Source organism: Mirounga leonina, unplaced genomic scaffold (genome assembly GCF_011800145.1).
Source record: "Mirounga leonina isolate KUSES-001 unplaced genomic scaffold, KU_Mleo_1.0 Mir_176, whole genome shotgun sequence".
Classification (NCBI taxonomy): Eukaryota; Metazoa; Chordata; class Mammalia; order Carnivora; family Phocidae; genus Mirounga; species Mirounga leonina.
This window is the reverse complement of record NW_023270454.1, coordinates 17,911,182-17,938,053: the sequence shown is the minus strand read 5'-3', so window position 1 is coordinate 17,938,053 and position 26,872 is coordinate 17,911,182. Positions and strand designations below refer to the sequence as shown.

Genomic DNA, 26,872 nt, shown 5'->3' with positions numbered 1-26,872 from the left:
CCTGAGAAGATTAAGGCTAAAGACCTCGTGAATCTGCATGAACCGACAGGGCTGGGTGAGGCCTGTGAGTTCAAGTTTGCCAAGCATATCACCATTGCTCTTGCTGTCTCATCTTCAGCTACCTGAATGATGAGCCAAGTGTTGAATATCTGAATCTCTTTCTGTGGACATTTAGGTAGTATGCCTGCCTAGAATCACTAAGGACCCCTGTAGCAGTTTTCATACCAGGACACACAGGAGGGACAACCACCAGCAAAAGGCCTGCCTTGTTTCATATTTGTCCTTAGACAAGATCAAAGTCTGGAAGGCTGCACTGTAACATTCAACTTTTGTTGATACTTTTCCTTCTTTTTGTACCATGGCAAGGCTTCCAGGAGTTCTGAATCTTGGAAGTATATGCAGATGCACTGGTAGAATCTAATTATTGACCTTGTGTATCCAGTTTATTTTGTAAGGTCTTTCTCATGGGATCCATTGTACTCTAAAAAAAGTCCATTGGTTCTCAATTTCTCAAAGTAATGGCAGAGGAATAAAAGTCAATCCTATGTGGAAAATCAACCTCTGAGGTCTCCTAGGCTCTTGAAGATAATGTGCTCGGAACAAAGGAGTAGAAATGTGGGATGGCTCTCTCTAAATGATATCCTTTTTCTGTCTGCTCTTGAGCTCAGTAGTAAAATGATGAATCATTCTCACTAAAGTGGGTATTCCTTGGGGCGCCTGGGTGGCTCAGTTGGTTGGGCGACTGCCTCTGGCTCAGGTCGTGGTCCTGGAGACCTGGGATCGGGTCCCGCATAGGGCTCCCTGTTCAGTGGGGAGTCTGCTTCTCCCTCTGACCCTCCTCCCACCTCATGCTCTCTCTCTCTCTCAAATAAAATAAATAAATAAAGTGGATATTCCTTGCTTTCCAACTTAATTTTAAAGATCAAATTTTCCTAAAATTTTTTTAATACTTGTCTCCTCCTTTTCTCATTCTCTCTTCCAATACAGCTGACTCTTGAACAACATTGGGGTTGGGGCACCGGTGCCCCACACAGTAAAAAAATCAGCATATAAATTTTGACTCCCCCCAAACTTAAGTACTAATAGCCTACTGTTGACCAGAAATCTTACAGATAATGTAAATAACACATATTTTGTATGTCATATGTTATGTACTGTATTCTTACAATAAAGTAGGCTAGAGAAAATAAAATCATGAGGAAGAAAAAATATATTTGCAGTATTATGCTGTACTTATTGAGAACAAGTCCATGTTTAAATGGACCTGCACAGTTCAAGCTTGTGTTGTTCAGGGTCAACTGTATATGGCTTCCATTGAAGCCTGGGGCTTTAGTTTTTTCTATCTCGTTCTGATGAGAGACTTACTGTAAATTAGTATAGGTCCCATCTTCAATGGTGAAGGCAAACACCATTCTGATTGCTTGTACATCCTTCTGCAGATGCTATATACACAAGCTAATAGATGTACTATATATCGTCTTTCCCCTCCTTTTTCCCACATGGTAGTATACTCTGTCTTTTTTGTTTAACTATATATCTCAGAGATGATACAATATCCAAGATTAAAAGACTTCCCCATTCTTTTCATGGTTATGAGTATTGCTATTATAGTAGATTTCAACCCAGTTTCCTATTGGTGGACATTTAGGTTGTTTCCAATATTTTGCTTGTATAAACAATGCTGCAATGAATATGGTACTGTCGTTTTACTTGATAAATAGATATACCTGGAAGGCAAATTCTTAGAAGTAGAATGGGTAAATGCATTTAAAATTTTGATATTTTCTAGATAGCTCTCCCTAGATATTTTATCAAATTACATTCTCATTAGCAAAATATTAAGTGTTCCTCACTTTGCCAACACAGTGATATGTAAGTTTTTAAAGTTTCCAATTTTACAGATGAAACATATTTCACTGTTGTTAATGTGCATCTACATTAGGAAAGAAGTAGAACATCTTTTAATATATTTGAATTTCTTTTGATAAACTATTCATTTATTTATTTTTAGAGAGATAGAGAGCAGGGGGAGGGACAGGGGGAGGGAGAGAGAGAATCTCCAGCAGACTCCCCACTGAGTGTGGAGCATGACACAGGGCTTGATCTCACAACCCCGAGATCATGACCTGAGCTGAAATCAAGTCGGATGCTTAACAGACTGAGCCACCCAGGCGTCCCTTTTTTATTTATTTTTATTTGTTTTTTAAAGATTTTATTTATTTATTTGACAGAGAGAGACACAGCGAGAGAGGGAACACAAGCAGGGGGAGTGGGAGAGGGAGAAGCAGGCTTCCCGCGGAGCAGGGAGCCCGATGTGGGGCTCGATCCCAGGACTCTGGGATCATGACCTGAGCCGAAGGCAGACACTTAACGACTGAGCCACCCAGGCGCCCCTTTTATTTATTTTTAAAAGTAAGCTCTATGCCCAACATGGGACCTGAGATCAGGAGCCACATACTGTCTTGACTGAGCCAGCCAGGCACCCCTGAACTGTCAGTTTATTGGTATCAGGTCGGTTATGGCTAAGATCAGGCTGCGGTGGCTTACACTCAAGGGACTTATTCTCACATAAATCATCTCTAAAGATGAGTAGTTTGGGCTGGCATGAAGGCCACAAGTGTATCAGGGTCTCAAGCTCCTTCTTTTTTTCTCCTCTACCACATTAAAATGTGGCTTCCCTCTTAAAAGTCATCTTATGGTTCAACAGTTGCTAGAGTACCAGTCATCAAGTCTACATTGCAGCTGGAAAAAGGAAAAGCAAAATGGCTAAAGGGTGTATACCCTTTTAAGAAAACTTACCAGAAGTCTCCTTTAACACTTTAGCTTGTATTTCAACAACTTAGTAACATGGCTGCATCCGAGAAAAACTGGATGCAGTAACTGAGCACATTGCCCAGATATCAGTTAAAAAGGGAGAATTGGAAAATGAATATGGGGAGGCATTTGGCAGTTTCTGTCACAAATCCTTGGTCAATTTTACTTTTGGGCTTTTGTTGTTATTGTGGGAGCTCTTTATATATAAAGGAAATTCTCTTTGTTACAGGAGTTAAATCCCTTTTTCCGAATTGTTTTCTTTTGACTTTGATTATGGTGTTTTGTCATGGAGATACTTTTTCTGTAGTTGAAGGTATCAATGTTTTCTTTTTTATGGCTTCTGATTTTTTTTTTTAAAGATTTTACTTATTTGAGAGAGAGAGAGAATGAGAGAGAGCGAGTACATGAGAGGGGGTAGGGTCAGAGGGATAAGCAGACTTCCTGCCGAGCAGGGAGCCCGATGCGGGACTTGATCCCGGGACTCCAGGATCATGACCTAAGCCGAAGGCAGCCGCTCAACCAACTGAGCCACCCAGGTGCCCCATGGCTTCTGATTTTTGAGTCCTATTTAGGAAGGCCTTCTCACTCTGAAATCTGTCATGTTTTTTTCTAGTACTTTTACAAGGATTAAGACCTTGAAATATTCAACTCAAGGTCAAAGCCTTCTGGAACCAAATTTCTTATTTAAGTTGGAAGCAATAGCAGTGTCATCTGGCTCACTGATTACCAGTAGGGATAGTTCTGTTGTCTTTGGAGACTTAACAGTATCACTAAATTAGTGTTGCCATATAATAATAGTATTGAATGGTGGCTCAAAGATTAATGTGAATTGCAGGTCCCTTCAACATGATTATTGGATGTCTGGATCATTGCAGTGCAGTAAGAATTTGCCCTGAGTGAGACCAAGGTGGTGTTTCTGAAATGGAAATTGAAACAAGCCAAGCCAGAAAGTTATTAATAAGAAACACAAAATGAATAAAAGAAACATTCATTTGTAAATCAGAGTATTTTCAAACTGTCCCAGTTCATATTGGCTGATTACCACTCCAGTAGCTTCTTATTGTCTCTGATGGTAATTATTCCCAGGAACAAAGTCCCATTAGATATATCCATATATACCAGAGCATATCCCATTGTAGTCTGCAGTTCACAGGAGTGAAGGGCAAGGCCTTGCTAAGCCTGGACATTGGCTAATCTCTTTTCTAAATATCCTCTCCATTACTTTGGTAGCTTGGCAAATTCTTTCTCTTGGAAAGGAATAATTTCAATAGGATGCTACCTCGATAAGGACATAGCTTATCAGGTTAAAAAAGGAAAAAAGAAAAATTTTAAGAATTAATGCAAGGGACACATAACGATTGAACATCAAATTTTAATCTTGAACCTTTTCTCCAGTCTTCAAATTATTAACACGAAAAGGAATGATAAATTGCAATTTTATCATTGCCATATCGCTGTGTAACAAGCCCTTGTTACAAAATCTCCATCTACTGTCTCCAAAAAACCAATAGAAAACCCATACATTATATTATCTAAGTGATCTATTAACAGATGAAATTTTAACCAACTTCATAGCAGGAAACTATTAACAGAGGTACTTCAATCACATAGCTTGAAATATGGAGAAAAGACAGGTAAAAAATTATCTTAAGCTGTAGTAGTCTTTTTACTTTTTAAAATTTTTATAAAATACACTAATTTCCCAAAATAAAGAATATTATGACACATTGGTGTCAACTTACACAGATGAAAGCTGATGTCAGCTTTTTTTCTAACTAAAGTTCATTTCACCAAACCTTTATATATTACATGAATATCCAAGTATTTTTTAAAAATTCAACACACAGGAACATAATGTACAGTGTTTTATTAAAAAAAAAAAGGTTAATTTAGGAATGATTTCATTTTCAACCACATAATATCTTTTTAAGACCATGAAACCTCTTGCTATTGCAAGAAGACTTTTCAGTTCACGTTTCTATTTCCCAGTTGTAATTCTTAGAGTAAAAAATGAAAAAGTTTTTTTTTTGTTTTTTGTTTTTTACAAGAAAACTGTAGCAACAATTTCATTCACTACCAGGCTGTCTTCCCTCCTTTTGCTTTTAGGACTACCCAGACCCACAACTGCGTGGCACCGGAATGTAATGGGGAAAAGAGGTCAATGACATCAAAGAATGGATGTAAAAAGATGGGCACAGCTGGATCCTGCTGCAGTTGTAAGGTGTGGGCACTTTCACTGGTGCAAGGCCTCCCAGAGCCGCAAGGGAACTGTCACAGGAGCAGTCTCCTGGCTCATCCTTTATATCAGTCAGCTGGGAGGACAGAAAGGAACATTTTCACTAATGACTTGTATAACGGCTGATGGATGCCTTAGCCAGGGAGGGAGGGAGTACACCCAGAGACCTTGGTCAGGAGCGAAAAGAACGTTGTTTATTTTACACCTCCTGCACTGGTCACTTCTGAGCCCAAACTAACCTCAACAGGAAATTGCAATGAAATATACACAACATGCACAGTCTATATTACTGTGGGAATCCAGTAACACATGCAAGATGGTGGGAAAAGAATCACAATGGATGAATGTAAACTTTTCACAGTGTTTCTTATAGCCTTTGACTTAAGCACGAGGGCATCACTTACCACCACAATCGCACAAACGTTTTATTGTGTCCTGGGCATGCAGATCACTTGGCGTAAAAATGGCAATTACATTTCATAGCCATTCTCAGACAGGAGTACAACTTCAATTTTCCCAATTTCCAACCAATGAATTGAGCTCCTTCTGTTATAAAACTAAATATATTTCTGAATACATTTTTGTTCAAGGGTTGTGCTTTATTTTTTCTTACCACTTCACTGACTTCATTCTAGGGAAATTAAAAACCCACAAAATTATATTGAGGACTAGGTCTTAAGGGTGATTCCTGACCAAACCAGAAAGACAGGGAGCCGCTAACTTCTTTTCTCTCAAGTTTCTGTCTCCCTACCCCAGGCCTTTATTGATTCTGATTCAGTTACATGTTTTGGTTTCCCAAAGAGGAAAACCAAATTAGAGAACTGGCATTTCTGGCTTAAAGAAGCAAAAAAGTAACACAGGTTGGGGGGGGAGGGGCTCATTCTATGTCAAAAAGAAATCTCTTGCTCTCAACAGGAGATAATCCAGCTTCTCCTTAGCTATCATTTCATAAATTAATAATTTCTTAAAATCAAAATCCAAAGAATTTATCTATTACAAGAAAAATTCAAGTTTAAAAAAGCAAATAAATTAGTTAAGCCTTGTAAACAATTGTCCATTTTAGCTATATATCTTTTTAAAAAAGGTTTTTCTGTATAGTAAATCAGACAGTACAAGGCACACCTTACACATCAGAATCCAGAGTGACAGGACCCACATACATAAACACACACACACACACACACGCCTTCTTCACGCTGTTGGCTGGCCTAACTGTGCTGGGGGCACTGGGGTTGCACACCAATCCTTTGCTCATCTCCTGACCATCTGGAAGTCCACAAATGTGCTCTTTCCATTAAATTGCTTTGTGCTATTTTGTTGTGTGATGTGACTTTCAGCCTTCTCAATGTTAGTGTCCTCAGATGTTTTCCACAAAGCTTCCTGGGAAAAGGCCAGTTTTCCCATTACGTTGTAATGTGCCTTTGAACCAGCCATCTTCTCGCTTTTTATGAACAAACACAATATCTCCTTCTTTCAGTTCAAGTTCTGCCTCACTCTGAGGAGGATAGGAAACTACCACCCTGTGCCTAGAAAAAAAGAGATATATTTTAGTTAAAGTCACTCAAAGTAGTAAAAAAAAAAAAACCAAAACAATGGTGTACTACTGGTCTAAAACAGCTTTAAACATAAACAGTATAAGAAGTAACATAAGTTTGTTTCTAACATTTGTAAAACAACTGAGACTAGGTTTTCTGTTTTGTAGAGACTAGGTTTTAATAGAGTTTGGATGTTTAACAGCTCGCTATCGATGACCTAGACTGTTGAATGACCTTTACAGGGCAGGGAAAGCTATTCCTGTGCCCTCCCATAGCGAAAATTTTATTCCATTTCCTAGCAGGAAATGCCCTGTCCTTCTATCTTCTCCAAGAAGAAAGGAGTGAATTGATTTGATTGGTGAGTAAGAGAAGCAGTTGAATAGGTGGGTTCAGTCCTCTCTGAACTACCTGCCTCCAGGCTGAGTGGGTTCTGCTCTGCCTCTGCTTCCACACTGGAAGCATGGAATGGTCAGGGGTCAGGCCTGCCTTCTAGAAGTGGGTCTGGAAGTCTGTCTGTCTGTGTCCCTTACATTGGGGCTTGACATGGATGAGGCAGCAATTCTAAGGAAGTTCATCTGCCTTATAGACCCAAATTCTCCCTCGGGCAGGCTGTCCTAAGGTCTAGACAGGGAGGGGAGGACCATAGCCACAAATTCAATCTAACACCACCAGTAATGAGGTTGACATTCTGATCTCCATTAGTCTGATAACTGTGTCTCTTTCTCTATTGGTTTTCAACTCTGATATTAGTGGGAAAAGGTTTAATTATCACTTAAAACCCCCAGAAGCCTTGTTGGTTTAATACTATCTATCTCCCCTCTTCCTTTCTCCTTAGTCTCCTTCTGCAAAATTATGATTAACAGCCATGGAAGACAGATTGAGGTTTTGTGCCCCATATCCTTTTATCTTTCCATTTTTCCAGCACTACTGCTCTCCTTTACTTCTCTCTTGCTTTTCCTAATCAAAGGGGGGAAAAGGTGGTGTATGGTAGGCAACCTCAAAGATGGCCCCAGTGACTGTTGCCTCCTGGTATTCATACTCTTGTGTGATCTCCTCCCACAATGCACAGGGATGATATGTGTGACCAATAAAATACTGTGAAAGTAACTGTGTGATTTCTGAGGCTAGATCATAAAAGGCATTGTGGCTTCTACATTAGTTTCTCTTGGATCATGCACTCTGGGGAAAATTAGCTGTAATGTTGTGAAAAAACTACATCCCTATGGAGAGGATCACATGGTAGGTAATAGGTCTCTTTTATTTCTTTTCTTTCTTTTCTTCCTTCCTTCCTTCCTCCCTCCCTCCCTCTCTCTCTTCCTTTGATTTTATTTATTAGACAGAGATGGAGGGGCAGAGGGAGAGGGAGACAGAATCTGAAGCAAACTCCCCGCTGAGCATGGATCCACAACTGTGAATTCACGACCTGAGCCAAAACCAAGAGTTGGATGCTCAGCTGACTGAGCCACCCAGGAGCCCCTAACTGAGGTCTCTTTCTAAAAGCCAACTAACTAGCCAATAGTGATGTGAAGGAGTCACTTGAAAAAGAGTCCCCCAGCCCTGGTCAAGCATTTAGATGACTACAGCTGAGGCTGATATCTAGATGGACTGCAACCTCAGGAAATAGCCCAAGCTGGAACCATCCAGATAAGCCACTCCCAAGTTCCCAACCCACAGAGGCTGTGGGGTAACAAATGTTTATTTTTGTTTTAAGCCACTTAATTTTAGGGGTAATTTGTCACATGGCAACAGTTAATTAGAAAATGTGAACATACATCTTTCTCCATTTGCTGTTATGCACTATTCAGTCATAAAGGTGATTTTGAGTTTCTATTTTTGTTTGGTTCTTAAAGTCAGAAAATAAGTTTACAGCCTCACAGGACCCACTCTTGACTGTAAGTAAAGAATAATATGGCTTAAATAATGATAGTCATAACAAATTCTATAGAACTGCCCCTAAACTATGAAACCCATTAGAGCCCAGTCCTTTCAGAAGATTGCTAGCTTCACCAATCTCCATCTCATAAAAACCTGAACCAATTCTCATTAAGAAGGATCACAGCAAGAGCCCCAGACTATTACTCTAAAAAAAGAAAAAGAAAAAGAAAAAGCATCTCTGCAAAAGTCAAGCGACTGCCCAAACCGTTCCTGAGCTACTTTGGGCACATGAACCAAATTATCCTCCAAGGTCTGAAGCAAAGGTATAGCATGGAGGTTGACTTATTTCTAAGAAAGTTTCAGTTAATTCAAACATGGATTAACATGTTGAACCCACAAGGTTCAGGGTTCCAATCAAGCATGAACTGAGGGAGGAGGCATGGCACTCTGCGCAAAGGCACTGTGTGTGAAGCTCTAGGCTAGGGGTTGCTTTAGCCTTAAAGGTCATTTGGAGTACCTTAACTTTGGGCTAATTATCTCTGCTCTCTCAGTCTCAGCTTCCTTATCTGTTGAAAGAGATTGCTGTAACTTAAACAGGTACTGTCATGTAATGGAGTAAGATTGTAAGTGTGATGCTTTTAGCACGCTGTCTGTTACAGAGTTTATACTCCCAAATTCTAGCTCCCACTGGGATCATATGGCTTAGGCAAAAGCAGGCAGGGGTCTGGTGCTTCGAGGGGGTGAAGGATGGGCCAGGAAGTCACTGGCCATCTCTACCCAGGAAACAGACTCAGGCCACAGCCTAAAGAACTGCCTGGTAATGAGACTTGACACTTGAGAATGATAAAGTTAGGTTTCGGAATTCCCTCTCTGCTATCTTTAAAAGCGGGACAAATAATTTCATCATAGACTTATCTGAAGGAAGGGATCCAGATGAAAATATTTCTCAAGTATGATGCCAACATGCTAAAAATTCATGTAAAAAGCAATGTAACAAGTTGCCATTTGGGGCAAGTTAAAATTTGAGCAAAGCTTTGTAAGTCTGGAAAGAAGCATACAAGTGACTCAAATTGCATTCAGAGTAGATCTCTCATGAAATGTATTCCCCATCGGTTCTCTGTGAGCTGCCTTAAAGGTAAAATGGAACAAAAATAGTTCTCGAAAAACTTGAAGTGAATTAGATTAATATTTGCATTTTATAAAATGCACTAAACCAATTTTGTCAAAATTTTTTGACCTAGAACTGCTGCTGGGCTAAGAACATAATCTTCCTGCCAAGTTCCCAGTGGGAGCAAATTTTCATTGCTAAGTTATAAACCTCTGGGGGGTGGAACGAGAAACCATGTGCATAATGGAAACTGTGACACAGTCCTGATTGTATGAAGACTACCAGGTGCAGCGGTAACAGACTCCACTTAGAAATCTTCCAGCTCTGATCCTGGCCTCGAGCCTTGTGCGGTAGTTTGCACACAGATTTCTAACATAGACTCTTAAGGCCAAATTCTGGGCACAACTGGCCAACTATCTCAGGCATGGAAAGTAGAATGTTTACAGACCAACAGACAGATGTAAGGCACAGCTGCAGAGGCCCTTCACATCTGTTCCTCCACCCTCTGCCCTACTTGGATTATGCTTGTCTTTATTTGAGTAGGGCTTTGGGGAAGTTCTGAACCTCAGGAGTTGAAGACCCCTCTCCCATAACCTCCCATGGGACCTGCTAATCCCACTTTCAAAATCTGTACCCATCTACTCCTCTTCATTGTCACTGCCACCATCCTGGTGGACAAACTCATGTGAACCTTCCACCTGGTCAAATAATGTACCTGTCCTCCCTGCCTCCATCTCTTCTGCCCCTATTCCATGTCTACACAGAACTGACAGACTCTTAACTGGCAACTGTACTTGGTTTTTTTTTTTAAGATTTTATTTATTTACTTGAGAGGGAGAGCGAGTGAACGAGAGACAAAGAGTAGGAGCAGGGAGACAGATGTGGGGCTCGATCCCAGGACTCCAGGATCATGACCTGAGCCAAAGGCAGACGCTTAACCGACTGAGCCACCCAGGTGCCCCACAACTCTACTTGTAGTTATCTAATGCTCAAAAATCACTACTGGCTTCCAACGCCTGTGAATAAGGTTAATCCTCAGCCTGGTATGTAAAGCCCTCAATGATCTGACCTCCATCTCTCTCTCTATATCTACAATGATCTCCATGAAGGTACCAAACACGCCTCTAAACCTGAATGTGCCCACCATATATGGCTTTTACATCTTCACTCCTTGGCTCATGTGGTTCCTTCCATTGGGAACTCCCTGTGATGACACCTCTGCCCATCCACACCTGATCAGCCTCCCACAGCCTGGCTCCAATTTGCCCCTGCAAAATCTTCTCTAGCCCCATGGCTGGAAGTAATTTCATGCTTGCTCAGATCCCAGAGGCCTGATGCGGGGCTCGATCCCAGGACCGTGGGATCGTGACCTGAGCCGAAGGCAGACGCTTAACGACTGAGCCACCCAGGTGGCCTGGGAGAGAAAGAATCTTAAGCAGACTCCATGCTCAGTGTGGAGCCCAATGCGGGGCTCGATCTCATGACCCAGAGATCGTTACCTCAGCCGAAATCAAGATTCAGACACTTAACCAACTGAACCACCCAGGTGACCCTGTGATAATTCTTAATAAGCATGTTGAATGACAAAAGGCACAATGTATAGTAAAACTTTTTTTTTAAAGGTGCAAAGCTCCCTAAAAAGGACTGTAATTTGACAAATACTAAAACATGGAAGGACCTTGAGAATATTATGCTAAGTGAAATAAGCCACACACAATAGGACAAATATGTATGAGGTATACGGCATGGCTCACAGTCTTGGCCCTGAATGGGCTTCTGCCTCTTGCTGGCTTTGTGACCCTCAGTTTTTGTGACAGTTACCAAGGTGGAATTCAAGAAACAGACGTTTGCTATACAAAGAAGCTCTACTGATACCCCATTGCCAATCTTCCTGGCTTGGGCTATGATGTTCAGTCTTCCACCTAAATGAGCACTTGCAATCTTTTATTTGTATGAATTTTCTATTTCCTTTATTTTTCTGGCCTCTCTTGCAGTCTCTGTAATTCGTACATTTTTGTTGTTATTTCTAATCTCTCCTGGTACAGCCTAAATTGGACCCCTTGTGGCTCTGGGAGGCATTCTGCCCATCACCCTGGTCTGGGTAAGTAACCTGCACTGCTTTCTGCCAGTTGCTACAGCAATCTAATATCCAATTAAGTATTTCACTGGCAAAACCATACTAGCTCGCTTTGTAGCTTTGCTTGAAGTCCAAGTAAATTATATCCATTGCTTCACCCAGTGGGTTCATTGTCACTAACTCAAATTAATCATGCTGGTTAAACCCGACTGACTTTCTGTAAATCTATCTCTATCCAATTTGTGTGTTTCCAAGTGTTCTAGTTTAATCCCTGATCAAAGATCATAGGTTCTTTTCCAATTTAGGAGATGGGTTTATAGGTATGTGGTTATCAGTTTAATTCCTAAGCTTCAAAATACAGAGATGATGTGCGGTGTCTCCTTAAGCCCTTATCTATTCTTTTTCAGAAGAGAAAAAAAAAAGAAAAGCCTGTCACATATACTTTCTTTTATTGCCATCCCTTCTGAAATATTTTGTTTCTATTTTCTCTTCACTATATCCTAATTATTTTTTCTCCATTACCTAAAATAGAGCCTTAGATACCTGTTCTATTATTTCTGCTGTCATCAGTTATACATCTTCTGCCTCCAGGATAGAGCATTGCTTGCTTGTTTTCCTCAGCCTCTGTGACAAAAAAGGATCCTTTTGTTGCTCAGAGAATTGTCTCCGCTGACACCAAGACCTGTCAACACACCTCAAGGTTCATCCTTTCTTACTGTGAGATTGCTTAAGTCTTTATGTCACGTGAATGCTTCTTTCCATTGAAGGCACTGGCTGCCCTACTCACATTCTTTTACTTTAGATTTATGGGACAGAGTCATGGTTTGAGGGGAAATTTTATGCTTGGTCTCATTATAATCTTTGGGGGAATCCTATCTCATACTGTACCAACAGTATATAATGAGAACTACCTCTACGAAATTCTATCAGTAAAAATTCTACCAGAAGAATCCAAGGCTTCTGCACTCTGCCAGGGCAGGAGCTGTTGATATTTACATTGCGAATCAAGGAATCTAAGATCCTGAAATACTTTCTGAATCATACTGATGTGAAAGTTATTCTTCCCTTCATTTTTAGCAATAAGTACTTTTTATTGTGTTAAAAATTTTGAAATATCAAAACAGATAATCCCTAAATGATATACTTGGTAGCTTTCTACTAACCAAAAAATTTCATTCCCAGTGGATCATAAGTTGTTTTCCTATAATACTTGTTTCCACACATTTCCCCTATTGTTTTTATAGTCAGGCAGACCTAAGAATACAAGTTAAATAAATACTATCACCATCATTGTATGAAGGCAAAGGGACTGTGAAAGGTTGGTCAGGTTGGCTATTATATTTAACCGACTGAGCCACCCGGGCGTCCCTAAGTTGGCTATTATATTTAATATTCCACTGAACATATGGATTATAAAAATACAAACTTGAGCAGAAATCTTCTCCAGACCCCCTTTCCACTTGTAAAAACTGAAATGGTTATTTGAAAAACCTGCCAGAACATTCCAGAGTGCCCGTGCCCATCTGTTCCGTCATTAAATTCTCCATGTTCCCTATCTGATATGCATCCCCCTGCTCCCTGAACCACCATCACCTGTCTGCATTAGCGATTTCTCCTTTTCAGATGCATTGAACAGCAGGAGCCTGCTGTTAGAAATGAGCTCCTCTAAGAGGAAAGGGCCAGAATGCAGAAGCCACAGAGACTGAGGACATCTGGCAACTGAAAAGGAATGCATAATGGGGGAGGGAGGCAGCAGTGCCAGAGCCGGTGCCTAGGGAGAGGCTGGGCAAAATGAACTTTCAGAACAGTCACATAAACACCACAAATGACAGGGAAAAGAGGAGAGAGACTCAGGGCACGAAGGAAAAACTGCAGATCAATGCCTGGGGGTGGGAAGGAAAGAAGGAGCCTTTGTGACCAAAAGAAAGTAAACAAGTCCCTGGACTAACTCCAGGGACAGAAGGCCCTATCCCTGGAAAGCGGAGTAATACTGCAGGAAAAAAGGTTGACTCTCAGAATAAAGGATTAAGTGGATGCAGGACGAAATTTCAAAGCTTTATGAGGAGCACAGTAGATGAGGGGAAGGAAAGAATGATTTTATTTGTGGAGGAGGAACACTTTTTAAGGTAATGTCTCATTTCAAAACTGGTTCCATAAGGATTAGAACTACAAAAAATTATTTCACCAAACTATGAAAATACATAATAAACTGTGTACTTTGTACTTAGTGCATGTAGGTTGAAGTTTATTCTTTTCCAGTTTATTTTTTGGTAACAAGGTATGCCCCCCCAATTATATGAATGAAGGCCTCAAATTTTGGTGGGCACAAATGTTCATCTGAAATACAGACTTGAGGTTAATTTAAGTCTTTTTAAAGTATAACATTTTATAGTCAGACTTCAAATCAGTAACTGAAAATGCTACCCAAAATGCCATAACTCCACAAATTAAAAATCTGCTTTATTTATAAAATGCAGGTAGAAAGGGAATAAAGCTTACAGAAACAACAAAACAGATGGCACTTCTAAAAATAATGTTTATCTATTTATGCATTATGTATAAAGTGTCCGCTCTTTTTAGTGTACTTCACGATGTTTTCCTGGCCCACCAACAGTGCTTTTTAAATTCAGGTGATCCTAGCAGGTATCTGTCTTACTACATAGAGTTTTCCCCAGTGTAACTCCTAGAACCCCACTGGTTGTATCAAACAGATGTCCCATCTGTAATCATTACTCAAGGCCAGAGTCACTAAAACAGGGCTCCTAGTTCCAAGCGGAGCCGAACCAAGTCACGGTGCCAGGAGGGGAGTCAGGTCTCTGAGAACCGAGCCACACTCTCTAACTCAGGAAGAATAAAGAGAATTCTCTCAGTTGGCAGAATCTCCTGGACAACTAGCCGGTAATGATGTCAACGTTTAATAAAAAACGCAAAGGATAAACCGAGGGAGCAGCTGCGGGCAATGGAAGAGCAGCAAGACGAAGGAAGATTGAACCAAGTTCCAGGGATTAACACGTTTCATCTGGATACAATTCTGGAGCGGTTGTCTGGAGAAAACGAACACAAAGAGGGCTGGAGGCCTAACCCATGGAAGAAACACAGCAAATGGTAAAAGAAAGCCAGAGCTCGACGGTTACTACAAATTCAGTTAAAAACATTTTGGGGGTTGTGGAAAAGTATCCCGATGTCAGGACAAATACTCCAGCATAAAGCCTGCTAGGCACTTCTTCGTTTTCTCCGGGAACAAGAGTGAACTCACCTCTCACAAACCACAGGCCTAGACTCACTCATGACAGGGCCCAGGGAGGAACATGGCTGTCGAGGCGGCGGAGCGACGGGAACGGCGGAGTCCTGAGAGCCGGTCTTCCGATGAAGAGCGTCCGGGGCCACAGCGGCTGCCTGCTCCCCGTCTGTGGGGCAGGGGCCGACCCTGCCGTGGGCGCCCCCCAGCGGCGGCTCCGGACCCACTGCTCCCTGCAGAGGCAGCTCGCCGCCACCAAGCTCCACTTCCAGGGTGGGTGAGGCTGGAGGAGAGGCTCGGGGCTTACGTTTGGTGGAGGCGCCAGAAAGCAACTTCAACAAACCCTTTTTTTCTTTCTAGGAAAAAAAAAAGGTACATTAGTTGGAGACGGACGGTACTGTTATTGTAATCGCGCTAGGGTGTTAGTTTTGATTTCTGTTGTTGTTTTTTTTTAAGATTTTTAAGTACCTCTACACCCAACATAGGGCTGTAATTCACAGCCCCGAGATCAACGGTCGCATGCTCTACCCACTGAGGCAGCCAGGCGCCCCTGGTTTGATCTTTTACAATTTATTTCTGCGGATATTTGGTTATTTGTGATCTAGCTCCCAAATCCTGTATGATGTTAACCCAACCTTTTGTCTCGCTTTCTTCTCCCTTTCTGCCTGCCTGTCTTTGCTTGTTTTGGACACTCCAATGTTCATCACTATCTTCTGCTGAGGTAGAACAGACACATAAAAAAGAAGTAAAACAAAAACTCACCAAGTCACATACCAGGCTTGGTGAAGGCAGAAGTAGACATTTTATGACAAAATGGAAATTTCTGATTATGGACTTAATTTCTTGAAATTATGACTATCTTACCTCTAATTCTTACATGCTGAATTAAACATTATAGCATTTTACTCTCCACAGACTTGATTCTATTTTTTTTAGCTTTTTTATATATATTCATTTGTCAGAGAGATTGCGAGCGAGAATGCACAAGCAGTGGGAGCGGCAGGCAGAGGCAGAAGCAGGCTCCCCGCTGAGCAGAGAGCCCGAAGTGGGGCTCGATCCCAGAACCCTGGGATCATGACCTGAGCCGAAGGCAGACGCTTAACTGACTGAGCCACCCAGACTTGATTCTTACCACTTACAGGTAGTGATGTCTTGATCAGGGTTAAGACTAAAACAGTTCCCACATGTCACCACCTTGAGGAAATTTAGTAAGCCAATAATGACAGGAGTCAAACCATTTCTACTGTGCAACAATCTCCACAAGCCAAAACTCCACAAGATTTTATATAAAGCTTCAGTATAATCAAAAACATTTTTATGTCACGTTGCAGGCAAATGTAGAAAAGAATTTTTTTTCCAGCAATCCTACTCCACAAAAACCATCTCTTGAAACTTTGTCTGTTTTGACAGTTTCATTCTTTGCTCTGCTAGGAAAACCAGATCTAGAGCTAACTTTTCTTCATTTACAAAACCTGTGTCTATGTTCTTTCTGATGATCAAGCATAGAAAATAATCATTTTACATCATTTTACTAAGATGTCAATGACATCATAAAGTCATCTGAATGGAAACATTGCTTGAAAATTAAACATTTCATAGAGAAATAATTCTTTAGAAAACTCTATAGACAAACTCAAACTAGAATCATTAAGGTCCACTAAAAGGGAAATAGAATTATGAGGGGCCCACCCAAAGACAGAACACTGAGGAATTTTTCTTGAGAATATGAGTTAGTTCATACTCAGTAAAAATCCCTTGGGGAGAACGGTCTGAATCCATAATAACACAGTTCCATTAGAGACAGAATGGCAGAAAAAAGAAGAGACAAAAGTAATGATTTAACCAGATGATGAAAAAGCATCCCAGGAAACTGCAGGCCCCATTTACCAAATACTGTTCAGAGTACGAACTAAGCCATGGGTTAGAAACAGAGGACAGGGAAGGATGGTGGGGAGCACTGAACTCATTTCTGTACAGCTCAACTCAGGCTGCAGATGAGCAGAACCAATCAATTGATCCCCACCCCCTTCTCCCCATCCTAGCCTGAGGAAGATTCTTCTGCATTTTTCTTCAGGGCCTGGCCTTAACTCACCTTTCAGGCTTTTCCTTCATTCCTTTAACTTCTCATTTTCCAAAGGGCTATTAATACATTCCACTAAAGGACCCTGCACACTTGGACTACCTGCTTGAGTGCCTGTATCTCATCCACCCAGTGCCTAGTGCAGAGGTGCACCTACTGAGCTGAGAGGCCAAGACTGAAAGAGGAGACAGGTGGGAGGAAGGGAAAGACTGAGCTAGCCCCAGAGCTAAGGGACTAAGGACATTTTGCAATTCCTAAATCCCGTGGAGATAAAGATTTCCCTTTATACAGTGGCCAAAGAAGTGGGCTGACCAAATGCCTGCCAAAGCTGCTGCCACACTTCTTTAAGGGAGCCTGAGGTCTGGAGGGCCGACAAATGAGCTGAGAAAGAATAACGTCTACACTTCTAAGGGGGCGGGGGCAGTCGGCCACAACTTCCAGCTATTCCTGCTATGATGTAAGAAAGCACACTCTAATCCCTGGACCCGGACAGATCCACTGAGAACATCAAGTCCAGTGATAAACTACAATCTGAGCAAGACACGGCTACAGATGTTTCTTAAAAGCTCAGTTCTGGGCACTCAGAAAAATTCAGTTAACTGAATGGAGCTCAGGGAACAGCCTCTAAAGTGATTAAGAAGAAGGATGACTTGGTTCATCTAAAATGATTAAGCACATTAAATACAGCTTGCTTTAATGACTTCTAAGGGATGTGTTATCATCATCAGCTGATGCCGACTACCCACGGAGCAGAAGGCAGAAGATTAGGTGTTGTGGCAGGGTGTGGGGGTACGGGGTGGGGGTGCTAATATGGAAAAGATGCTGCCCTAGTTCCACCGAACTGTGCTTTTGATATCATATTCTGATGTTTTCTACATTAGCAGAACAGTGTGCCCCTGGAGAGATAATTTTGCAAACACAGACACTTATCATCTAAGGGCACCTTTGTTTTTTTCAAAATCCAACAGCAGAAATGAAAACTATAGGTGAATTAATAAAGACTACACTTCTGCAAAGCAATTTTTTAAATGTAGTGTTAGCATGCATGAAAAAGGGACATTATCTTTTAACATGAACCTTAACAATTCTCCTGTGGGTTTTCCAAGAAATTATTCCTTGATGGAATAATGTTTTTATACTCATAATTTTCTCTTCAGAAGATCTGATGATTTATTTATTTTATTTTATTCTTTTAAAGATTTTATTTATTTATTCATGAGAGACAGAGAGAGAGAGGCAGAGGGAGAAGCAGGCTCCCAAGGAGCAGGGAGCCCAATGCGGGACTCAATCCCAGGACGCTGGGATCATGACCTGAGCCGAAGGCAGACGCTTAACCATCTGAGCCACCCAGGCGCCCAGATCTGATGATTTAAAACCGCAACTTATACGAAAAAGAACTATTTGGGCCAGAAAATAATTACCAGATGATGAGAGAGAGTAATTTTTATATATAAAAATAATTTCTGAGCATCACCTAAATAACTTTCTATTAGTCATATCACAGAGGATGAATATAATATGGGAGACCTCAAGTTCTCCTTCCCAAGCAAAAATAAATTCCATTTGAGGAACTCATAAAGTTAACCACATTCTACCCACTGAGTCTTCTTTATTCCTCTCCTTGCCCTCAGATGTACAAAGAAAGTAGCAAGAGATAAATAGTCTTCTGGGCCATTGTCATCAAAAATCTACAGTCATATTCCCAAAAATCAGTCACTATAAGGGATCTCAAAAGCTTAATTCATATGATTGTCTAATAATAATCACTCATTCCTTTAACAAATATTTACTGAGTGTTGAATATGAACCAATAATGTGCTAGGCTCTGGGAATACAATAGTGAACAAGACAACAAGGAGTTCACATTCTCTAGCAGAGACATTAACACTGCTGTAGAACAGGCGCTCTGCAGAAAAATAAAGCAGGGTAAGGGGAGAGTGATTGATCGGGGGTGTTATCTGAGATGGGAGGCTCAGAAAAGGCCTTTTTAAAGAAGTGCAGAGAGAGAGGGAAAGGCCATGTGAAATTCTAGAGATGATTAAACACCACTAGGTTCAAGAATCTTGTTAAATGCTTTTATAAGGATTTCCACATTTATTCCTAACACCCAGCTGATGTGACAGGAACCAGCATTATTCTCATTGCCCATACCTCTCTAAGGCTGCCTAAAATCACAATGCTAGTAAGGGGTGGAAGTGGGACTTGAACCTAGCCTTTGCTCTTCTGAGAGTTCAGCACAGGCAACATCTCTAGAAGCACATCTACTCGATGGAGCGATAAGAGCAGATATGTTTGCCTGAGGGCTGCACATCATAAGGGTCACTCTGTATGGAACTGTGTGCACATCTGCACTGTCCAGACCCGGATCCCAGCTGTTGGCAGGGGCAGGAATGGGACTCTGATCACTTAACATGGAATGAAGTGGTGAAGCTCACAGACAACTTGTTTTTGACAGTGAAATAAGAACTGGGAGGAAGGAAAATCATATTAGCAAAGAAAGTGATCAGCAGGAACTCTGGGACAAGTGTTCAGAACAGAAGAAAACAGGTATTGACTTTTAAAAAATTTTATTTTTAAGTAATCTCCACACCACCTTACAACCCCAAGATCAACAGTCGTATGCTCTACTGACTGAACCAACCAGGCACCCTGAAAATGGGTATTTAAAAACTAGATGAACCCTCTGCTTAAGAAAACCAAGAATTAAGAGCAAAGGTCCTCAAACAGCAGACTGTTTGAAGAAGACCTATGGCTACTTCAGGGAGGGAGTCACTAGGACTTTGGGGGTGGGACATTTGAGGCACTAAATGTTGATCTTTTGTGGGCCACTTTTAGAAATGTTATCTTTTAGGAAAAAATCTAGAATATGGCAGAGGCATGAGAACCAACACCTACTGCTGATTGATATGGGAATAAATGACAATGTCAGAGAAGACTTACACCATGAAGGTAGGGGAAGAAAATGGAAGCACATGAAGTAAAGTGGGGCCTCAGAGATGGTTTCTTTTCTTTCTCTGTGTGAGGGTTAAGCTGTTAAATTAATTAAACCATTAGAGATTCAATTAGAGGCTATTAGGACTGAGGTGATTTTAATGTCCTAGCAGCCTCCGATAGCAAACCAAAACCTAAATCTGTAAACACCTCCAAGTTAAGAAATCAAAACCTAAGGATAAGCAATCACAAACAGCCAACTGGGCTTTCCCAAATAAGGCAACCACTTAAACTATAGCCAATCAAATAACCTCCCTGCTCTGCTTTGATGTGTCCTCTACATAATTCTTACCCCTGGCTCCTGTTGGTAGAGCGCTCCTAAGCACTTCCAGTTTGGCACTGCCTGATTTGAATACGTTTTTCCTCAAATAAACTCTTAGAATTTTTAGTATGTATCAGTTTGTCTTCTAATAAAACTTAGAAAATATAAGAACAGTCAATTACATAATTGGTGCTGGAAAAAAAGATTTTATTTTCTGGATAAAAGCATAACATACCAAAATAATATTTACTGTATTTTGGTATATGAGGGGGAAAAGTAGATATACACCATAGTATTAATGGCTGTCTTTGAAATCTTGGATCATATTTAGGTTTTCTATTTGGATATTTAGATTTTTCTCTCACTTCTAAATAAATGTCTATTTAAAATTTTTTTATAATAAGAAAACACAATAAAACACACACACACACAGGAGTATCTCATAAGGACTGGGAAACTCATCTGCCTGGAGACTAGCTGATCAAATAATGAAACCTTTAAACTGAACATGCAGTTAGAAAAATGTCCAGATAAAGCTGTTAAACTGATAACTGTAGAAGATGCGAGGGATCCCATAGAAAGAAGAATAACAATGGCAGAAAGGCCCAGGATTTCAAACAAGAAATAACTGAGATAATGTTTGGAAATATATTGCAGAGTTTCAGATACTTATTTATCAAACCACAGAACGCAGTTACCAGACAAAATTAGCTACAGGGACAAAAACTGTTTTGTTTTGTTTTGTTTTGTTTTGTTTTGTTTTTTAATTTTTTTATTCTTATGTTAATCCCCTTACATTACAACATTAGTTTTAGATGAAGTGTTCCATGATTCATTGTTTGTGCACAACACCCAGTGCTCCATGCAGAATGTGCCCTCCTCAATACCCACCACCAGGCTAACCCATCCTCCCACCCCCCTCCCCTCTAGAACGCTGTTTGTTTTTCAGAGTCCATCGTCTCTCATGGTTCGTTGTTTTTTTTTTTTTTTTAAGTCAAGGACAAAAACACATTTGAGATAAGACTTCCAAATAAAATAGTTCAAAAGGAATAGCTTAATTAGACGAGCTGTAATAGTCCTATGTGCACATCAAAAAGTTACATGTCTCTATGGAACACCAGTGGTAGCTCACTACGGACATTTATGTATAGAGAAAAGGACAGGGCAATCGACAAGCTATCATTTGGAGGACGCACCACACACTAAAGAATTTAAGTAAATGGATGATGCTGATCACAAAATAATGAAAGCAGATAGAGATAACAAGGAGACTGTCAAATACCTAGATATCTGCTGGAAGTCTCAACTAAAACTAGGGTCTCTATACACTTAGAATCTCTGATGTACTTTTTCCTTGAATTGTTGATAATTTAATCTCACTTTGGATCTAATTCTGATCAACTAGGGGAATGGTAGAGACCAGTAGGGGGTGGAAAGGTTCAGCTGGTGAAGCAGAAATACTGAAAACTTCGAAGTAAGCACCAAAGAGAAGTTGGCTAGTCAGATTTGAACTCTGAAGTTTAAAATAACTGATTTTAAAAGTTCAAAAAAAATATATGCATGACCTGAAACTCAAAAGGAAAGATACTTCAACAGGAATGGGAGGGCTCTCCAGAACTTAATTCTAACCATACAACTGCAAATTATCTGAGCAGATGAAAATGTGGAGGCATCTAAAGACAGTAATGTGATCCCCCAGAGAGTGGCCTAATGGGCTCAAATTTTTAAAGGACTCGGTACAAAAAGATCAAGAGAAGGGACCATAAGAAAGAACATATCATGGCCCATAACAGCTTAAACTTGAAAAAAAAGGGGGCGTAGTCTTAAAGTTATGTTTGAAATCAGAAGAACAGGAAGGATACAGACCTGTTTGAGATGGATGGTGGTTCTCAGAAGATACGAAGAAAGGGAAGGATAATCTTCAGACTAGAAAGAATGAACAAACCTTGGTAAGAGGGAAATGGGTGAAGAGACTGGGATTTAGAGATCCAATAATTACTTGCCAGGATGAATTCACCCCAGCATACACAGAAAATTAACAGCTAAAATGCAACCAAATAATCTTTGACAGATCTGGTGAACCTGAGATCAGGTTCAGGTTCAGGGCAAGAAGGGCATGTGTAATCCTAATTTTCAAAAAGAAGACAACAATGCACTTTGCAGACTGTCTGGAAAATTCTAGAACGATGTAGTAAATGAAAGGAAATGAGAGTCATGGAGGAGGAGACTCCTCTAGGACATACTTGCTAACATGAGTAACAGCTAAAATGATGGGGGACTGGGGAATAGTTTGGATGGGAATGTAAAAGACATCTGGATTTTGACAGGCATCTGATAAGTTCTCCCATGATATCCTTGTAGACCTGATGGAGGAATGTAGACTAAATGACACTCCAGTCATGTTAATCATGAAATTATTGATTTTATATTAACTAGAAGTCTCCCTGGTGGATCTGGAACATTCAGGAAAATTTATAATCTGTGACATAAGTAGTAGTGACAAAAACTTCAGGAGTATAGCCTTAAAAAAGAAGATAACTCTGAAATAAGTCAAGACATCATATAGAAAGAAGATCAACAATTTCTATGTAGCCCCTCAAATAAAGAAAATGGCATGGGACACACTGGAGCTAGGGCACTCATGGTCAATGAAGGTGTCCAAACAGAGGCCAGTGACCATCTGTCAAGGATGGGGACTCAACAGGATAACCTGTTAGGTGCTGTATGAGTTGCTGCTGTAACAAATTATCACAAACTTCATGGTAAAAATCAGGTCCTAAAATTAAGGTGTCAGCAGGGCTACATCCCTTACAGAAGCCCTAGGGAAGAATCTGTTTCCTTGCCTTTTCCAGATTCTAGAAGAAGCTGCTTGCATTTCTTGGCTTGTGGCTCCTTCCTTGAATCATGAATCACTCTGATCTCTGCTTCTAATGTCACATCTCCTCTGGACCCAATCCTCCTGCCTCCCTTTCAGGAAGATCCATGTGGTTATATGGGGCCCACCCAGATAAGGTAGAATTATCCCCTCATCTCAAGACCTTTATAAAATCCCTTTTGCCATTAAGGAAACATATTCTCCTTTCAGGGCTTAAGATGTGGACATCTCTGGGGAGCCATTATTCTCTTTGGCACAGGTCCCTTTCAAGCTTGTGATTCAATGAATTCTTTCCTGGGAGAGCAAGAGCTGAAGAGTCCCTGTTCTCAGTGACTGACTGTCCCGAAACCTTAAATTCTAAACTACAAAACAATTCTTTAAAGATCCTGACAAAGTTGAACATGTCAGCTTGAGTACAAGTTTAATGTAGTTAATTATAAACACTGAACAGATACCAATCCTTTTCACAAACGCTAAGATTAACCCAACAATTAAATATTAACTTTTTAGTAGGCTGTAAAGTTTATTTCCTTATAAACCCCTATTTACAGGCTTACCTAACCATTTAAATAGAGCGACATACATTACCACTGAACCAGGTGGCTAAGAGTTTATGATTACCCTAGAGCTTCCCAGAACTAGGCTAGAACTTTAGAAGAAAATGCACAAAATACTGAGGAAAATACCAGATTTTCCTCAGGCTGCTACTACATTTGATTGTAATACAATTATCCAGACTTTATTTTATTGTATTTTTTTAAAGATTTTATTTATTTATTTGACAGAGAGAGACACAGCGAGAGAGGGAACACAAGCAGGGGGAGTGGGAGAGAGAGAAGTAGGCTTCCCACGGAGCAGGGAGCTCGATGTGGGGCTCGATCCCGGACCCTGGGATCATGACCTGAGCTGAAGGCAGACGCTCAACGACTGAGCCACCCAGGCGCCCCTTATCCAGACTTTATTATCACTCTTCGATTTCTGTTCATAGTTACTCACCATCAATTTCCCTTGCCTCCAACCACCTGTCTCCAAACCCAACCATAGGTTAGTCTTTCAAACACAGCTTTCCATTTATTTTTTCTTTGAAATTCAGCCCCAAATGAGATTTTTTTAAAGATCTAGGAATGTAGAAAATAATTTTTCACCCATATTTCAAGTCAAGAGGAAAACCATCCATGCTGATTATAATCCAATATGCTGTAGAAAAAATAAACCCACAATTAACACTTCTGATCAACAATTTCAACCCTTTTGTATATTAAATATTTTTTTGTAGAACTGACTGAATAGGAAGACTTAAGGACAGCACAATCATGAAAGAATGAGTAACTGAAGGGGAAAGGAAATTCTTCCATGAGATGTAAGCTGCATGAGAAGCGACTAAGTCTTATTCACTGTGGTCTCCCTAAACATACAATACAAGGCCTGGCAACTAGTGGGTGTTTCAATGCAGAGAATCATGAATCGAGCACCTGGCATGGTGACTCACACGTGGTAAGCATTTGAAGGATTGTTGAACAACGAGTCCTTTCATTAGTTAGAAAGGATGGGACACAACATGAGCAGAGGAACAGGACGTTGGTCTTACTTTAATATCCTTGTCTGGCTTGGTTGCTGAACTGTTCCCACAGGCCAATGAAGCACTGTCAGGAGAGGTGGGGAGTCCAGGAAGAACGGTCACCGCCCAGCCACCGGGCTCGGTCTCCAGAGAGGCGGTGGTGATGTTTGAAGAGGTCAGTGAAGCAGCCGCAGCACACGCCAGAGGGGCACTGACGCGACCCATATTAATGGCAGCCACGTGGGTGGCAGGGCCTGCCACTGGAGGTGGAAGTTGTGGGGAGGCCAAGGGATGATGGGGCAGGCCCACAGATGCAGGGCCCAGGCAGGCGGCGTTCTGTACCTGGATGGGTGTCACCGCTGCTGTAGGGCGTTCTTGGTTATGTGCTGCAACTAGTAGATGACAGGAGAGAAGACAGCAAAATTGGCCTTTCTGATAAATGCTACTCCCCAAAATATGAGTCATTTCCGTACCTCAGCCCATAATGAAAGGCTGCTATTGCATTTTTGCAATAAATAATGGATGTATGCTGGTTTAAAAGCACTTAATCTTAGCTGGGTCCCTAGACACGGTTTTCCTTCCAGATCAGCTCTTTAGTCTGGAGAGAGCTTGGAAACTTAGCTATAACCCCAGGCTGTTCAGTTAGAGAGAAGGTCTTTTCACAGATTTATGGACACAGCCTGTCTTTGATGGTACTCTAGAGTGTCAGATTAGGTTGGCCTCCAGTCCTTTTTAAAATGATTCTCTTTTCAATCAATCAATCAATCAAAATTTTTCTCCCTTTTCTTACTAACCATTTTCCTTCTTTTGGTTTTTATGACAGAATTTACAAGTTTACCCCACCACTGTTACCCAAGACCCTTGGGTAGGTTTTCAATGCTACAGAAAGAAGAAAGTCATTTAAGATCCCATTGGGTTTAAAATAGACTTGAGATTAAGTTCATCAGAAATAATCAGCACACTGGTTAGTGGAGTATGATGTTGTGGTCACGCGGCTGACGGCAGTGAGATCTGAGCTCCTACAGTCTGGACTGCAGAAGTCGTATTTTCAAGTCCTATCGACATTCTTAGGATCAGCCTAATTTCTTTCAGACTTTCAATCTGTAGATCAGGCTTGAATTAATGTGCGGGGCAGGCTTAGCCAAAATAAGCAGATGTGAAGTACCACTGACTAGACTGTGCCTGCTTTATTTCCTAATGTTCTTCATTACTGTAACACGACATCTGCTTTTCTCTACAGCTGTGATAGAAGAGCTGGTATTAGGCAAGCACCCCTTTCCAGGTACTTTCCAGTCTGGTCTCCTCCTTACCTGTCCTCACAGCATTGCGGGCCTGGTTGACTGTCATCTGCCCGGTCATGTGCAACAAGACCTTAGCCTGAGGACTAGTCTGGATGTGAGCTGCTGACACCACGGCTGTGGGGACAACACTGGGACTCCCGGCCATACCATTTCCCTGGAGCTTCTGGGCAGGCCCTCCTGCAGTGGAAGGACTGACCATAGTCACCCCTCGACTTGTCTGACCAGCAGTAGACATAGGGACTTTAGCTTGGGAAGCATTTGTCACGGTCCTGCCAACACAGAAACAGAGACAGAAAGCCCAATCCATCAGCAAAACGGGGGAGAGAACAATTAAAGGCAAGAAAAATGACTCAGGGCTTTGAGACAGAACATTTTAAAGAATGAATGGAATTATTTTTACAAAATGTAAGAATCACAAATTCAAAGTAAAGATGGCCCTGAGGGAGAGAAAGGTCTGGAAATATATTGTGAGTCACAGAAAATTACATGTCGTATTTTGCTCAAAAATATGCGGTCACTGGGTTCAGCTTTCCATATCAAGGCTCAACACCTCCACTGTCTTTAAGGCCCTGAATTCTTCTGCTTCAGCCATCAAAGAAGTTGATTTATTTGTTATCGCTGCTAAGAACATCAGCAGTTTCGCTCCTTTTTCAGAGCTTTGCTCATGTTTTTTGCCCTTCTCCCTGCTCGCCCCCAGGTCTGCATCACACAAGGACCTGTGTATGTGCATGCCTGTGCACACACACATATGCACACACTCTTGGAACATTCTCTCTGGCCTCTCTTAATATGTCTTAATCTCACGTATGTTTCAAGGTCCAGCACAAATCTCTTCTTTTCAAGAAGCTTTGCCTAAGTTTTAGGCTTAAGACCTTATGATTTTATTGTTTCATGTGAATTTCTTCCTTCTATGGTCCTTGAT

General features: G+C 41.0%; 1 protein-coding gene across 3 annotated transcripts in view; it reads right to left on the bottom strand.

Annotated features, from left to right (window-relative positions):
- Positions 1-4,836: 4,836 nt before the first annotated feature.
- SH3RF1 (SH3 domain containing ring finger 1) overlaps positions 4,837-26,872 on the bottom strand; it is a 178,528-nt gene continuing 156,492 nt past the window's right edge. For 2 of the 3 annotated variants that reach the window (XM_035022728.1, XM_035022729.1), the window contains exons 9-12: positions 25,960-26,219; positions 24,680-25,041; positions 14,902-15,239; positions 4,837-6,576 (exon numbers count right to left, since the gene is read on the bottom strand). In XM_035022728.1, coding sequence (XP_034878619.1) covers positions 6,408-6,576; positions 14,902-15,239; positions 24,680-25,041; positions 25,960-26,219 — 1,129 coding nt within the window. In that variant the 3' untranslated portion in view covers positions 4,837-6,407. Of the gene's footprint in view, positions 6,577-12,188; positions 15,240-24,679; positions 25,042-25,959; positions 26,220-26,872 lie in introns of all 3 variants that reach the window. The other variant, XR_004682389.1, reaches the window with a different exon arrangement.